Below are 16,415 nucleotides of genomic sequence, written 5' to 3' on the forward strand. Positions count from 1 at the left end.
TCAGCTGAGACCTCTCCACAATGGGTGACCCCACAGTAGCTGTGAAGTACCAGTGGCGTGAACCATTTGGGTGAACTCATTTTTTAAATGTGACCTTAAGATTTTTTTGAAGTTTTTTGTTTACAGTTTTCACTTTGATACTGACTGATCTAATGTTTATGCACAAATATATTAAAATAAAACATTCTGCAGAAAACATTCATTTAAGAGAGATCTTTGAGGAGTGTTTATGCATATATATGCTTCAGCGTGAGAAAAGCTAGTCTGCTTGCATGACCATTGCCAGGTCTGGGCTGTTTTATTATTAATGTAATATTAAATTAAATTGTTAATATTAGTTAATGTCCTGTGAGTTCACATGAATTAACAATGAAACTTTATTTACACTAACTGATGTTAACAAATAATAAATACTGTAATAAATGTATTAGATCTTACCAGGTTTGACTTTTTTTTACAGTGGAATACTGGCAACAGTGTTAGTCACTGTAACAGAGCAGTAGCGGAAACTGGAAACTGCTTACAGTTAATTACTGTACTGTAGTTCTGTACTCACAGCATAATCGCTACTGCACACACATTAATGGTAAATCATATATACAGTAGTTATTGTAGTTTAACTCAAATTAATCAGTTTTCTGAACTGTTATGAAAAATAAAAAAGCAAATCAATTCTTCAGACAAATGTATTGTATTGTTTTGGCAGCAAACAAACATACAACAGAAAATGTCTGACAAAATTAAACAAATCAGCAGGTATGAAGACATTTTCTATTTACAATGAAACAAAAAGGTTCAATAATGAACAACACATGCAGTGTATATACAGTAGGACTTGTGTGTTGAAGTAGGGAACTCCAGGAACTGAGTTTGACATCGATGGTTACAGTGTTGGGGGTAACGCATTACAAGTAACACAAGTTATGAAATAATATGACTTTTCCAAGTAACAAGTAACACATTAACAAATTCACAACCTGACAGTGGAGGTCTGTGTGTGGATGGCTGTACAGTATAGATCATCTGTTATGATTCCCTGTGAGGATTTCTGTGCACGTTATCTAACTGAGGAGATTAAAATTGAAGGATTTTAATGTGTATAAAATCTGCTTAGTTCCAGAAAGGCACATTACACTGTTTGCATCTGTACATTATGGCAAAACCAATAAAGATGAGTTGTCCAATTAATACATATACTTCAATGAAAGTCATGTAAGAAGTGTGAGGAGATGCTAACTAGCTAACAATGTAGCTTTCAAGTGCACAGTTCAGGATAACAACAATTGAATTTAACACACAGACTTTATTTTAGAAACCCTCAAAATATTTGAACACATTTACTCCTTTACACTCATTGTAGATTCTTATTTAGAGCTTAAAACACATCAGACTCTGCATCTGAACTGACAGACAGAGAATAGAGCACACTCAGAAGTAAACAAATCAAACACCTGTGGCTCTCTTAAAGGACAACACATTTGTGTTTAGAATAAGACGGACAGCCAGTGTATGTGTGTGTTAATGCCTAAACCATTGTTTTCTGTCTTAAAATAAATGCAACTCTCTATAAATAGCCACATAAAGCATCAGAGTAGATGAACAGTAATTTACCATTTATTACCACAGTTCCTTCCTGTAATGGCTACATAAAGTAAATTACAGTCATTAGTTCTTTGCATGATCTAATTTCATTCAAATCCTGCTGGTTTTACAGTAAAATACTGTTTCCTTTCATTACAGCAGAACACTGGCTATTTTAGAGTTATTTACCGCATAATCTACATCAAGGGTTAACAGTGTACAATTTAAATAACTGCCACAGAGAAGACATCTAACAATCTATGCCCACCTCCACCCCCTTCCTTTTGGAAGAACATCTATTTTTCAATTCATCCATCCATTCAGGAAACACCTAACCTCTAGCCATCAGTGTCCAGTCATTGCTGAGGTGTGTGATTCCTATTTTACTCCACATGCTGCACTCCAGTCTGTAAAGACAAAGACACGACTAACAGAGCTCTACATGTTTTCTGAACTCACGAATGCACAAGATAATCTCCAGTGTTCTTCAGATAAATCTCCACTGATACTCTTGTGAGTTTCCTTCTTCTGCCTGTTGTGTGTCCATTACTTGAACACCTGCCAAAGACGAGACATCTAGCTAACTATCTAAGCCCACCACCACCCCCTTCCTCTTGGAAGGACATCTATTTTTTATTCATTTATCCACCTATCTATTCAATAAAATGACTAACCAGACCATCAGTTTCTAGTCATTGCTGAGGTGTGAGTCCCGTTTCTCCACATGCCCCAGTGTAATCTGACATACAAGACAAAAACAAGACTAACAAAACTCTACATGCTGCTGATCTCCAGCAATAAACAAAGTTTTCTCCAGTGCTTTTCAGACATATCTCCTCTGTTCCCTTGTGACTCTCTTCTTTCTGCTTCACTCCAGTCTGCAAAAGACTAAGACAGCACCAACAGAGCCCTAACTGATGGCTGAGCTCCTGCAATGCACATGCTGTTCTCCGGCAATTTAAAAAAAAATCTCCACTGATGCTCTTGTGAGTCTCTGTTTTCTCCCTGCTGTATGTCCATTACCTACAATAAATAACAGCCACAGAGAAGACATCTAGCTAACAATCCATGTCTACCACTACCCTCTTCTTCTTGGAAGGACATCCATGTCATGCACCTATCCACCTGTTTTTAAAGGATACTCCTGACCATCAGTGTCCAGTCATTGCTGAGGTGTGTGATTCCTATATTTCTTCACAAGCTGCACTCCAGACTGTAAAAGACAAAGACAGGACTAACAGAGCTCTACATGCTTGCTGAACTCCTGCAGTGCACTAAATGTTCTCCAGCGTTCCTTAGACAAATCTCCACTGATGCTCTTGTGAGTTTCCTTCTTCTGTCTGTTGTGTGTCCACTACCTGAAAAAGAAACGCCTGCCGCAGAGAATACATCTATCTATCTAAAGCTGAGCTTAGACTACAGAAGTTGTAATCCAATTTATTTTGACCTCCTGAGAATCGGAGATGAAATCTTGTCAAGGACTTTTATCGGTTCCAATTCTCAGTGCAGATTATCTGGTAATGTGAGCCGTTTAAAGATAGAATTTTGCACCTCGCCATCTTGAACACAAATCGCAGCCTCCCTGATCATAGCAGACATTATTGAAATCCAGAATTTCAAATCGGGCTGATCACAGCAGTTCAAACCTATTCAGTATTAACAAAGCCATGAGCTGGAGAGAATCATGTTGCTTTCAATAAATAAATAAATATATCTGTGGCGAGGGGGCGTGGCCGAGAGCCGTGGGAACGGGGTGAGGCCACCGCGTAAGTGGATACACCTGCGGTGCGCACCTGCCTCGGATCGGATCCCACGGAAGGAGCTCTGGACCATAAAAGGAGGACCGATGGCAGAGGAAGGCGAGAGAGGATCGGGCCCGGGCATATTGTTTTACTTTTGCTTTCAGTTTGACTGCAGTCTCAGTGAGGAGCTGCCGTCCGTTTGTTTTGGTTTAGATGGCAGTCTCCGTGAGGAGCTGCCGTCATTGTGATTAATAAATATTTTAAACCTGCGTCGGTTCTCCGCCTCCTTCTTCCCGGCAGCCAAAGGGCCGTAAACTTCATTACAATATCCTTTTTTTTGAATAAGCTTGAATTATCCTTTATTATTAGCCAGATTTAACGTTATTCTTATAGCGGTGTGCAGATATTGATGACACGTGTAGCCGGGCACTAGAACGTCAGTTATCTCCAAAACCCAAAATGATTCAACATATTACAGTTTTTCTCAGTGGCTTTGGTGCATTTCTAAAAAATTAGCCAAAGATTCTCCTCATGTGTTCACAGCAACCAGATTTCATTATCGGTTAGGTTTTTAAAACTCCTATAGTCTGAGCCCAGCTCAAGCCCACCACCACCCCCTTCCTCTTGAACATCTTTCGGTGATAGGTGATACCTGACCATCAGTTTCTCATCATTGCAGAGATGTGATTCCCTAAATTCTCTACTCCACTCTGTAAAAGACAAAGAAAACATCAACAGAGCTCTACCTGCTTGTTCAATACTATCTATTCGTCCGTCCATCCATCCTATCTAAAGAAAATACCCGACTATCACTCTGTGAAAATGTAAATATATAAATTAAAATGTTTGATGAAGCTAATTTGATTCAACTTAAAAATGTAAGGCTGTACCTAATTTATTACGATAGACTTGTGATTACTGAGGTGTGTTTCCCTGTTCTTCCACATGCTCCGTACAAATCTGCCAAAGAGAAAGATATCAGGTCTATAATTAATCTTACTACATTTCTTTGGAAACTAACTCCATTTTTCAGTCTGTTCAAGCAGTTCTACCTCTTTGCCGAGCTCCAGGTCTTCCAGTATATCTCCACTGTTCCCCTTGTGAGTCTCAGGGGTAAAGCTCTACTGGGCCATGAGCCCCCCTCAACCGCACCCCACCCAAAAAAACATTTATTTAACCATATATAAATAGCTATACTGAATATTTTACATAAAATTTTTAATTATATTATAAATAAAAGTATTATTATTATTATTTAATATTTGTATTATAATAATACTTTTTCCCTAAATAATTAACATAATCGAATCACTCTCATAATCTATCACTCAGTTGTGTCTTTACATTCAATTGATTTTAAATTTTCTTAAAAAACTTTTGCATGAATTTTAAATTATGAGAATTCTGAGAAACACAAAACAAAAATGTATAGAATTATCTGTTGTCTGAGACCTGACTCTGATGGCCGAGAAATAATGTTATTAAGTCTAACTTTCCTGACTCATTCATCATCTCTCCTTTGTGCTTCATACAAAAAAAGCCTCGTATAGTCAAAATATGATCATCCTCATATTACTTAAACAGTAGTTTTGCAGACTTGCAAAACTTACTGAGCGCAGACACCACTGCATTAAAGGCTGTTCTGCTGGTTTTATGAGTGGCATGTATTTTTTTCAGTGTGCATATTAAACAACCGGGATTCACAGCAGAAGTAGAAGCAGCGGTGTGTGAGGCACACAAGAATGGTTTTCTGCACACATGCGTCAGTTTGTTCTCAATTAAATTGTTGCTTTATTTACTGCATTGCCCCCTTTACTGGAGCACGTGTCTCCGTATATGGGGTCTAGCGACACCCCTGGCCAGTCTCCTTTTCTGTCTGTTGTGTGTTCATTAACTACAATTTAAATAGCTGCCACAAAGAAGACATCTTTCCAACTATCTATGCCCACCTCCACCCCCTTCCTCTTGGAAGGACATCTACTGTATTTACCATCTGACCAGCCATTCATTCATTAATCTATCATCCATCCATTAATCCAAAAAAAACTAACCAGGGGTGCGTTTCCCAAAACCATTGTTAGCCAACTAAGGTCATGCGCATCAAAGAAAGTCATGTAATTTTGTTTTAACAGATTATGTGAAAACTAGGAGTGATGGTACAGCATAAGGCAAACAAGTGGACCGACCACAATGTAGAGCATCTGACATGTTGTTTTGGTCATTCTAAAATCATTCAGCCAAAGTTCATCCTCAGACTGGTTCAGTATCATTATCTCCAGGCGCAAGTCATTTATTATATAAGAGAAAGGACCACAGTGTTTTCTCCTACCACAGCAAATTCCCTTTTTCTTTTTTATATTTGGTGCCGGTTTATCAAGAAGTGACCAGTTTTGTTCTCTTAGATGGAAACAGTGCTTTATTCATAAATGTCTTATGCAATATTCCAGTTTTGTGGATAAATCTCTTTGGATGGAAACACAGCTAATGATAACTAGGTGTAAGTCTTCTTGCCACACACACTTGTCATCGTGGCTTAAATGTCCTTAGGAGACATTGAAATTCCAACTGCGTCAAGTAAATTAAATAAATAAACTGACCCAAGTGTTTCTAATCCCGCTGAGAGTGGACTGATGGATGTAAGGACAATCCCTCTGATCCTGCTCTTTCTGACCAGCGACAGGTAAACCAGGAACAGGAACCATTGGTCAATCAGTGGAAGGCATTGGCTCTGGTGCGGAGCAGGAGTCTTCATGACAAAAATGATGATCATTACCTGGTAAAGTTAACAGACATTAACATCTCTGGTGTATTTTGTAAATAAAACATGACTTCAGATGAACAACAAATTCCACTGTATCTCACATTTCACAGTTTTATGAACAAACCTTAATTATATTATTATAAACACTTCTCAAGTAACATCTAATCACAAATATAAAATATACCCCAAGTAAATAACTCAAAAATGAAATTATAAACATGTAAACACTTTAAGGAAATAAACAGTTTTTTCCCCCTTTAAAATACAAATATTACATTTCTTGTATAAAAATTTGTATAAATAAAACTTTGTGATCCTTTTTGTTGAAAATATAAAGTAGTGGTGAACAATATATTGTTTGAGCATCGATATCGCAATGTGCGTATTTGCAATAGTCACAATGCAGGATTAATTTTAATAGTGATTAAAAGATAAAGATATTATTAAATTTGACATTATTTATCCAATGATGACCATGTTATTTTACATTTGATTGTTTCGTTTCTGTACTTGAATACTGTTCCACTCCCCAGAAAAGCATAAAGCACTGTTTATTTATTTATTATTGCTTGTAATTTGTTATAATTTATGCAGATGAACTGCATAGAAAAAATCTTGATCATCCAAGTCGAGCTAAATTAATAAAATCTTTCCAAATATAGCTATTCAAATCATCTGGTGAAATTATATTCCTATCGCAATGTATATTAGAGCAAAACTAAAAAATTGCATTGTCAGATTTTTCCAATATCGAGCAGCTCTAATGTAAAGCAATTGGCAACACTGCCAGAGAGTCTTTCTCAGCCTCACGCATGCTAGACGTGAGCTAACTACACCTACATTGAGGTATAAACAGAATAGAAAACTCTTTTTCAGTACACGATAATGATATATACATCATACCATCCAGCCCTACTGCATTTATTTATTGCCATATTTAGTAGAAAAATCTTATTATTAAACTTTTAACAGAGCAACTTAAACATATACAAGAACAAGGTACATAAAAAAGAAAACAAATACAAGGTGAAATAATATTAATTAAAAAGAAAAAGGTAAAAGGTACGAAAAATAAATAAATAAAAATAAAAAAATAAAATAAAATAAAATAAATAAATAAAAATTTGGGGTGGGGGGGGGGTGGGGGGGGAGAGCTTACATTTCAGTATTTGGGTTAAATCTGTTCTCAAAATATGACAGGAAGGGTCTCCAAACTTTGAAGAATCTATTATTTGAGTCCTGGGTGCTATATTTGAGTTTTTCAAGCTTTAGATACGTCATGACATTTTCTACCCATTTAGTATGTGTTGGTGGTTTAGTTGACTTCCACTGCAAAAGAATAAGTCCAGCAAAGTAGAGAACGCTAGTGCATTTAATTGACCTGCTGGTAGTGTAAGATTTTCAGGTGTCGCACCAAATATTGCCATTACTGGATCTGGTAGTATCTCCTTTTCACATATATAAGAAAAAGGCTCGAACACCGCAGTCCAAAATGGTCTTAGGGATGGACATAACCCCTCCAGTCCAGAACATATGACCTAAGGTGGCCTCGTCTCTGTGGCACCTAGAGCATGTTGGGTCAATTTCTGGAAATATTCTGGACAATTTGCTTTTAGAAAAGTGCAGCCTATAAATTATCTTAAATTGTAATAAACCGTGTTTGACACAAATAGATGTTGAGTGAATCTGCTTAATTGTTAATTGCTAGACTGACTCTGGAACTATATTTCCTAAGTCATCTTCCCACTGTTTCTTTAGAAAATCTAGAGATGGTGCAGCTGCTCTTTGAATCAGACTGTATACTTTTGATATCAGACCACCCTCAGATGCATTTAGATCAAAGATCTCCTCAATCCAGCTACTTATGGGAGGAGCTGAAAGTGTATTAAAATACCTTTTTACTAGACTTCTTACCTGTAGATATCTGAAGAAATGTGATTTAGGAATATCCAATTCTTTAGTCAATGTTTAAATGACATAAAATGACTTCCTTGAAAGAAGTCCCTTGCATATCTGAGTCCCTTTCTAAACCAGATCTGAAAAGCATGATCAATTAAGGATGGTGGAAATAATGCATTGGAAGTAATGGGTAATAAAGAAAGCGCTTGCTTTTGCTTAAAATGCGTCCTAAACTGAGCCCATATCTTTAATAAACCATTGACTATAGGATTGTTTGGCAGATATTTTCTATTAAGTGGTAGTGGGGCACAAAGCATTGAAAACAGAGAAACTGTCCCACAGGATGCCTGCTCCATCTCTACCCACTCAGGTTCATTCTCCTGATTTTGACATGATCTGTCAGATAAACAATTTTTTCAATGTTACATGACCAATAGTAATACATAAAGTTGGGCAACGCCAGTCCCCCAACTTCTTTCTGCCTTTCTAAAAATGCTTTCCTAATTCGTGGAATGCTTTTATTCCATATAAAAGAAGACACCTGTTTATCCAGCTCCTTAAAGAAGGATTTAGGAATGAATACTGGGACATTTGAAACAAAAACAAGAACCTTGGCAAAGTAGACATCTTAACCGCATTAATTCTGCCTGCAAGAGAGATAGGCAATAAAGACCATCGGTTTAAATCTTGTTTCGTTTTTTCCATCACTGCATCAAAATTACATCTAAATAGCTGTTTGTATGTACTGGTCACAGAAATTCCCAGGTACTTAAAAGATATATTACTAATTTTAAATGAAAATTTACTGAGGTCTGACTGTTTTGCTATCTTATTAATTGGAAAAATATACTTTTACTGAAATTAATTTCTTATCCTGAAACTGCCCCAAAGCTATTTATAAGATCTATTGTTTTGGGTATGGAACTATCAGGATTGGATATGTATATAATGAGATCATCTGCGTACAGTGAAACCTTGTGAGTCTTCCCACTCCTATTAATGCCTAGCAAGTCTGACTCTTTCCTTAAAGCTATAGCTAGTGGCTCTATTGCTATATTAAATAGGAGGGGAGAAAGGGGACAGCCCTGTCTGGTGCCTCTATATAAAGGAAAAAAGTTTGATATTACCTTGTTAGTTCTTATACAAGCAGTTGGATGCGAATTTAGTATACTAATCCAAGTGCAAAAACCAGGACCAAAGCCAAAATTTTTCAGAGCTGTGAATAGATATTCATACTCAATACGGTCAAAGGCTTTATGAGCATCTAATGACAATAGCACCTCTGGCAAATGTGAACTTTGTGAGTAAAGTATATTAAATAGTCTCCGTAAGTTGCTTGAAAGCTGCCGCCCTGCTATGAATCCTGTTTGATCTTGATGAATAAGTGTTTGTATGACTGGATTAAGCCTTGCTGCCAAAATCTTTGCTAATATCTTGTAATCATTCGAAAGTAAACTTATAGGTCGATATGAGTCACACTTCAAGGGATCCTTACCTTTTTTGTGTATAACAGTGATAATAGCTTGTGACATAGTTGGTGGTAAAGATTTCTGCTCAGTTATTTCTATAAACACCTTTTTGAATATTGGGGATAATTTGTGTGAAAATGTTTTATAAAATTCAATTATAAATCCATCAGGGCCAGGTGCCTTTCCGCTTTTTATTTGTTTGATAGCTTGTTCAATTTCTTTTATAGATATGGGTAGTTCAAGATTATCCTTGTCTTGATCACTGATATTGGGCATTTCTATTGTATCAAAAAAATGGGATATATTCGCTTTATTATTTGTCTCAGATGTATATAACTTTTCATAGAATTTTTTAAACTGCTTGTTAATGTCCAACTGACCTGTTATTGCCATATTTATTGCAGAAATAATTCTTATAATCCTTACCCTTATAATCTTAATTGAAATACAAAAATGCACTTCCTGTTTGTTTTTCTGTTAAATTGCCAGATTACGTATATCTTAGGAATTGGGCATGACTAACATATTTAACCACGCTGCTCCAACTGTCAGTTTTGACACTAAGCAGAAATGGTGAGCAGGAGGTGTCTGTTAGGTTGTAATAACTTTGCCCAAACACTTTTCCCAATCTTTCTGAATGAAATGCCTACTTTACTACATCCAATCAGCTTGCAGTACAAAAAACAAGCCACGCCCACTGTTGTGTCATTAAACATTCAGTTTCTCTAGGAACTGTGTCACAATATAAAAAAAAAAAGTCGCAACTTCCGGTTCATGCAGACTTTAAACATTTTGTTTACTGGAGGTGAAAAAAGTTCAAGATTTACATTTTGGTTGAAAACAGTAAAGACTCAGTTCTTGGTTATTGGGTATAAAATCAATTTTATTGTTAATTTTCTTTGAAAAGGACAGAATTCTTGGACAGAGTATAAACAACCATTTTTAATTATGAAAAACATTTAAATTACTCTAGGCTTGTTTTACTAATTTATATTATATATTTGTTTCATTGCATAGTCTCATTTTAAAAACACATTATACCAGTTTGCACTCCGAGCTGGTGTGTGTGCAGGTGTGTGTGTGTGTGTGTGTGTGTGTCTTCAGCTCGTACAGCTTCACACAGAGGCTCACAGATGCAGCAGAGGAAGCTCAGGATCAGGATCTGTTCTCCTCAGTTCCTCTGCCCCTCCTGCTCTCCTTCTACAAATCATTGACAGCGTTTATCTACACTGAACCTGACAATGCAACCCAAGCCATGACTGCTGGATTTAGATAAGTGTAATGTCACTGGCCACCTGTGCAGTGCAACCAGGGATGGCTCTCAAGATCAGCTAAACTGGGTCGATCAGCCGGTGCTGCACTGAGACACCAGCGAATCAGCTGACGGCACTCTGTTACACACAACACCGTCTTCAGAACCACACAACAACACACTTCTGCTCGCTCACCAGGCTATCTCTGAATGTGTCTGAATCTCTTACCTGTTGACAAGCTCCTAGGGAAGGTCAGTCTGCTTCTGGACGTGACCCTCTGTGCGCCTCTGAATGGGAAACGGTCACACAGGATGTTGTAGAGCGTCACTCCTACTGACCAGACTGTAGCTGGAGTCGCATGGTAGCGATGTCTACGAAACCACTCAGGAGGAGCGTATGCAGGAGTGCCTGAGAGACATAAGAAGACCACAAACATCTGCTCAACATGCTCCAGTACAGACAAATTCCCTTTAGTGGATCAGCAGAAGTTCACAAACATCAACAGAACGTTTCCTTCTGTAACTTAAACTCACCTGCAAAGTATTTGTAGGCCGATCGCTTCAGCAGATCTCCACAGCCGAAGTCCAGCAGCTTGATGTCCTGGGACTCTGTGGAGATCAGCAGGTTTTCTGGTTTGACGTCCCGGTGCAGGACGCCGCGGCTCTCGCAGTGTTTTAGGGCCGCGATCAGCTGCACCAGCACTTTCTTGGCCAGACGCTCATCCAGACAGCCGTTCTCCTCACAGAAGCTCTGGAGATCTTGGCAAGGATCCGGTCGCTCCAGGATCAGGATGTAGCGTCTGGGACGGTCAAACCAGTCCAGCAGCTGCAGGACACTGGGGCAGGCAGGAGCTGACGTGACACGGGTCATCAATGCCACCTCCAGCGGCAGCCGACCCTGACCATCCTGCAGGACAAACCCTCCATTATATCCAGAACTCAATCAAACACAGCAAACACAACAGATTCACATCAAAACATACAACTTTCAGTCGCTCGGGGGTCCGGTCCTTCGACACGTACTTGATGGCCACCTGCAGACAGGAAAAGCAGAGTAAATCACACCTGCCTGATTGTGACACATGACATTTACTGACAGCAACATTTCTAAAGCATGTCTGAACAAAGGAGGGAAGAAAATCTCTTACTGGCAGTCCATCAGACCTGCGCATCCCAGCAAACACAGAGCCGAATCCACCTCGTCCCAGCAACGGGCCCTTCTGGTACAAGTCTGCAACACAGAAAAGCACAAGAAATGAAGAAAAGAGAGAAAGAGAAAACATGCTGCGGTCTCATCAATGACAAATCATTTCCAAACTGAGCCATAAGATCTAGAAGATGAGCTGTGCTGACCTCTGCGAGAGCGTTTGGCTGGTCTGCTGGACGAGGTGGACAGTGTTTGCTGGCTGCTGCTCTGCCTTTTCCTCTTGCTGTTCCTCTGGTCTGTGGATGCAGAATCAGCCAAATGTGAAGGCAGAGGAGCCAAAAAACCTGGAAGCTCAGTGGTGCCGTCCCGTGTATCTTCTGTATATCAAAAAATTTTTGATGAATCTTTTTTGTTAACTTCTGTAATCCTTTTCATATTAGTCAAACATCAGACAACATCATACAGTGATATACAATGACAAACAAAAGAAAGATTAAAAACTCTCACCTCCTCTTTCTTCACCCATGTGGGACATGGACAATCTCCTCCAACCTGCAATAAAACAGACAAATACAGACAAATATGAAAATAAATGTAAAACAAAGTAAAGAAAAAAAGAAGAAAAAAAACGAAATGAAAAAAGAGCAACAAAGTTGTGTTTAAAAAAATAATCAGAAAAATAACTAAAATAAAGATGATTAGAGAAATTGTGCTCTTTAAACTAAGTCTTTTTCTCTCAGAAATCCTCCAACAGCTTCAGAAATCTCAGGATTCGCACAGAAATGCTCTGCAAAGTCGCCTCGTCTCTCAACCAACAGATTGCGATGGGTTTGATTGTTTTTATATGCAGTCAGAATTCATATCATAACACGCGTTGCTATAGCAACTAACATTGTAAAATACAAATAGCCAAAAAGGAGTATAAATCCGATTAGTTCTAATTAAAAGCTCTTGTTATTAAATTAAAAATGTTTAAAAATTTAATTTCCGGGGTAATTTTCAATAGGCCAATCAGCTTTTATCAACACTGCGTCATCAAAATACACTGATTGAGCTATCGAAATGAAATGAAATGAAATACTAAAAGCCTTATTTAATTTAATATTATTGTTGTTTATTATACAATTTATTTTATTTAAAAATATAAATCATTAATATACCTAAATTGTGTGCGTTCGCCATTCATTTATTACGCAAGGAGTGACGTCAGGGACGTCAGTCACATGACCTTTCGTAATGCCCTGCTTCAGCGTGATTCGGCAATAATATGAAATTTAGCGTAAATAAACTCCTAGAAATGTGTTCCTCAGAAAATAATACATTAATTTTTCTGAAAACAGTCTATGATTCCTCTAGCTCTCCCGAATGGAGAACAATTTCATTGTCCACTTCTTCATTATAGTAAGTTACATTTATAGAAGAGCTCGTTTGTTTAGTACTGTTTATTAAAATCTTTATTCTTGAATTTCTGTGTGATTTTCGTTAAATGTAAAGGTTTCTCTTCTGCTAATGTCGGTGGTGACGCAATCAAGTTTTACGGAAAGCTGATTGGCCTATTAAAATGATAGTTATTTAATTTTATAACAAGAGCTTTTAATTAATTATTATTATTAATAATTAAGATTTAGAAAATCGAATAACTGCATGAATTGTATTCATGAAAATAAAAAAATATCTCAGGCACGCAAGGTCACGCCAATGTTAGTTGCTATAGCAACGCGTGTTATGGTATGATTTCGACCGCATATAAAAACAATCAAACCCATCGCAATCTGTTGGTTGAGAGACGAGGCGACTTTGCAGAGCATTTCTGTGCGATTCCTGAGATTTCTGAGAGAAAAAGACTTATTTTAAAGAGCACAATTTCTCTAATCATCTTTATTTTAGTTCTTTTTTTGATTATTTTTAAACACATTTTTGTTGCTCTTTTTTCATTTCTTCCTCTTCTTCTTCTTTTTCTTCTGCTTCTTCTTCTTCTTCCTCTTCTTCTTCTTCTTCTTCTTCTTCTTTACTTTGTTTTACATTTATTTTTTATATTTGTCTGTATTTGTCTGTTTTATTGCAGGTTGGAGGAGATTGTCCATGTCCCACATGGGTGAAGAAAGAGGAGGTGAGTGTTTTTAATCTTTCATTTGTTTGTCATTGTATATCACTGTATGATGCTGTATGGTATTTGACTAATATGAAAAGGATTACAGAAGTTAACAAAAAAGATTCATTAAAAATGTTTTGATGCACAGAAGATACACGGGACGGCACCACTGAGCTTCCAGGTTTTTTGGCTCCTCTGCCTTCACATTTGGCTGATTCTGCATCCACAGACCAGAGGATCAGCAAGAGGAAAAGGCAGAGCAGCAGCCAGCAAACACTGTCCACCTCGTCCAGCAGACCAGCCAAACGCTCTCGCAGAGGTCAGCACTGCTCATCTTCTAGATCTTATGGCTCAGTTAGGAAATGATTTGTCATTGAAGAGACCGCAGCATGTTTTCTCTTTCTCTCTTTTCTTCATTTCTTGTGCTCTTCTGTGTTGCAGACTTGTACCTGAAGGGCCCGTTGCTGGGACGAGGTGGATTCGGCTCTGTGTTTGCTGGGATGCGCAGGTCTGATGGACTGCCAGTAAGAGATTTTCTTCCCTCCTTTGTTCAGACATGCTTTAGAAATGTTGCTGTCAGTAAATGTCATGTGTCACAATCAGGCAGGTGTGATTTACTCTGCTTTTCCTGTCTGCAGGTGGCCATCAAGTACGTGTCGAAGGACCGGACCCCAGAGCGACTGAAAGTTGTATGTTTTGATGTGAATCTGTTGTGTTTGCTGTGTTTGATTGAGTTCTGGATATAATGGAGGGTTTGTCCTGCAGGATGGTCAGGGTCGGCTGCCGCTGGAGGTGGCATTGATGACCCGTGTCACGTCAGCTCCTGCCTGCCCCAGTGTCCTGCAGCTGCTGGACTGGTTTGACCGTCCCAGACGCTACATCCTGATCCTGGAGCGACCGGATCCTTGCCAAGATCTCCAGAGCTTCTGTGAGGAGAACGGCTGTCTGGATGAGCGTCTGGCCAAGAAAGTGCTGGTGCAGCTGATCGCGGCCCTAAAACACTGCGAGAGCCGCGGCGTCCTGCATCGGGACGTCAAACCAGAAAACCTGCTGATCTCCACAGAGTCCCAGGACATCAAGCTGCTGGACTTCGGCTGTGGAGATCTGCTGAAGCGCTCGGCCTACAAATACTTTGCAGGTGAGTTTAAGTTACAGAAGGAAACGTTCTGTTGATGTTTGTGAACTTCTGCTGATCCACTAAAGGGAATTTGTCTGTACTGGAGCATGTTGAGCAGATGTTTGTGGTCTTCTTATGTCTCTCAGGCACTCCTGCATACGCTCCTCCTGAGTGGTTTCGTAGACATCGCTACCATGCGACTCCAGCTACAGTCTGGTCAGTAGGAGTGACGCTCTACAACATCCTGTGTGACCGTTTCCCATTCAGAGGCGCACAGAGGGTCACGTCCAGAAGCAGACTGACCTTCCCTAGGAGCTTGTCAACAGGTAAGAGATTCAGACACATTCAGAGATAGCCTGGTGAGCGAGCAGAAGTGTGTTGTTGCGTGTTTCTGAAGACGGTGTTGTGTGTAACAGAGTGCCGTCAGCTGATTCGCTGGTGTCTCAGTGCAGCACCGGCTGATCGACCCAGTTTAGATGACATTGAGAGCCATCCCTGGTTGCACTGCACAGGTGGCCAGTGACATTACACTTATCTGAATCCAGCAGTCATGGCTTGGGTTGCATTGTCAGGTTCAGTGTAGATAAACGCTGTCAATGATTTGTAGAAGGAGAGCAGGAGGGGCAGAGGAACTGAGGAGAACAGATCCTGATCCTGAGCTTCCTCTGCTGCATCTGTGAGGCTCTGTGTGAAGCTGTACGAGCTGAAGACACACACACACACACAAACACACACACACACACACACACAAGCTAGTCTACAGTAGACAAATGTACAGTTTCTTGACCACTTAGAGAAAAACGGGGACAGATGTTAAATAAATCATGAACAATAAAGTTATTTTATACGCAATTACAGCAGTTTTTTTTTTCTTAACTGGTTTCACTAAAATGTAAATGTTCAAACCTAGGGCAGCACAGTGACTCAGTGGTTTGCACTGTAACCTCACAGCAAGGTTCACTGTGTAAAACATATGCTGGATATTTTGGCGGTTCATTCCCCTGTGGCGAACCCTGATGAATAAAGGGACTAAGCTGAAGGAAAATTGATGAATGAACACAGACACTGGAGGAATTAGGAGACTCTGTTCAGTCAGATATGATCATGCTGTCTGTAGTGTGCTGAACTAACTAGACCAAACCTTTATTTGCAATATTTGATTTCTGAATTTAAAACATAAAAATCTAAACTAGCCGAATTGTTTTACTTAAACACAGATCTGTCGATAATAAACTCAGTAAATGTCCGTACACGCATGCTGATATTTAACAAATGTTTTTTATTTTGAGTGATCTTCAATTTTAGGTAAAAAAGAAAAGTTTGTATGAGAATTTGAAATGAACAATATTGTGTTT

At 38.8% G+C, this 16,415-nt stretch overlaps 2 protein-coding genes across 8 annotated transcripts; one reads left to right on the forward strand and one right to left on the reverse strand.

The window, feature by feature from the left end:
* Nucleotides 1–664: 664 nt before the first annotated feature.
* LOC141386223 (serine/threonine-protein kinase pim-3-like) lies at nt 665–12,667 on the reverse strand. Of its 7 annotated transcripts, none has more exons than XR_012407779.1 (10): nt 12,359–12,667; nt 12,058–12,228; nt 11,853–11,935; nt 11,688–11,738; nt 11,239–11,611; nt 10,934–11,113; nt 5,921–6,096; nt 4,214–4,283; nt 3,976–4,033; nt 3,003–3,227 (listed from the first exon to the last, which is right to left on the reverse strand). XR_012407779.1 is itself a non-coding variant. In XM_073953889.1 (8 exons), exons 1-8 carry the CDS (start codon nt 12,384–12,386, stop codon nt 10,624–10,626), a joined length of 1,011 nt encoding a protein of 336 aa, XP_073809990.1. In that variant the 5' UTR covers nt 12,387–12,667; the 3' UTR covers nt 10,302–10,623. The 7 variants fall into 7 exon arrangements, 2 of the variants coding, with proteins under 2 accessions (XP_073809991.1, XP_073809990.1); XR_012407776.1 differs by lacking the exons at nt 3,003–3,227; nt 4,214–4,283 and adding exons at nt 10,564–10,652; nt 10,748–10,843; XR_012407778.1 differs by having other exon boundaries at nt 678–4,033.
* Nucleotides 12,668–13,625: 958 nt separating this feature from the next.
* On the forward strand, nt 13,626–15,910 carry LOC141386222 (serine/threonine-protein kinase pim-3-like). The gene is made up of 9 exons (XM_073953887.1): nt 13,626–13,663; nt 13,917–13,961; nt 14,092–14,262; nt 14,385–14,467; nt 14,582–14,632; nt 14,709–15,081; nt 15,207–15,386; nt 15,477–15,572; nt 15,668–15,910. Exons 2-9 carry the CDS (start codon nt 13,934–13,936, stop codon nt 15,694–15,696), a joined length of 1,011 nt encoding a protein of 336 aa, XP_073809988.1. The 5' UTR covers nt 13,626–13,663; nt 13,917–13,933; the 3' UTR covers nt 15,697–15,910.
* The last annotated feature ends 505 nt before the right edge of the window (nt 15,911–16,415 follow it).

Source organism: Danio rerio, chromosome 6, assembly GCF_049306965.1.
Source record: "Danio rerio strain Tuebingen ecotype United States chromosome 6, GRCz12tu, whole genome shotgun sequence".
Classification (NCBI taxonomy): Eukaryota; Metazoa; Chordata; class Actinopteri; order Cypriniformes; family Danionidae; genus Danio; species Danio rerio.

What these genes read in the sequence shown, in the direction of transcription:
- LOC141386223 (XM_073953889.1), bottom strand. Translation starts at nt 12,386, where the DNA reads ATGTCCCACATGGGTGAAGAAAGAGGAG. An exon ending in AGCCAAACGCTCTCGCAGAG is followed by an intron (nt 11,936 to 12,057) that starts GTCAGCACAGCT and finishes TCTGTGTTGCAG; the next exon opens with ACTTGTACCAGAAGGGCCCG. An exon ending in GGCCTACAAATACTTTGCAG is followed by an intron (nt 11,114 to 11,238) that starts GTGAGTTTAAGT and finishes TATGTCTCTCAG; the next exon opens with GCACTCCTGCATACGCTCCT.
- LOC141386222 (XM_073953887.1), top strand. Translation starts at nt 13,934, where the DNA reads ATGTCCCACATGGGTGAAGAAAGAGGAG. An exon ending in GCAGGTCTGATGGACTGCCA is followed by an intron (nt 14,468 to 14,581) that starts GTAAGAGATTTT and finishes TCCTGTCTGCAG; the next exon opens with GTGGCCATCAAGTACGTGTC. An exon ending in CCCTAGGAGCTTGTCAACAG is followed by an intron (nt 15,387 to 15,476) that starts GTAAGAGATTCA and finishes TGTGTGTAACAG; the next exon opens with AGTGCCGTCAGCTGATTCGC.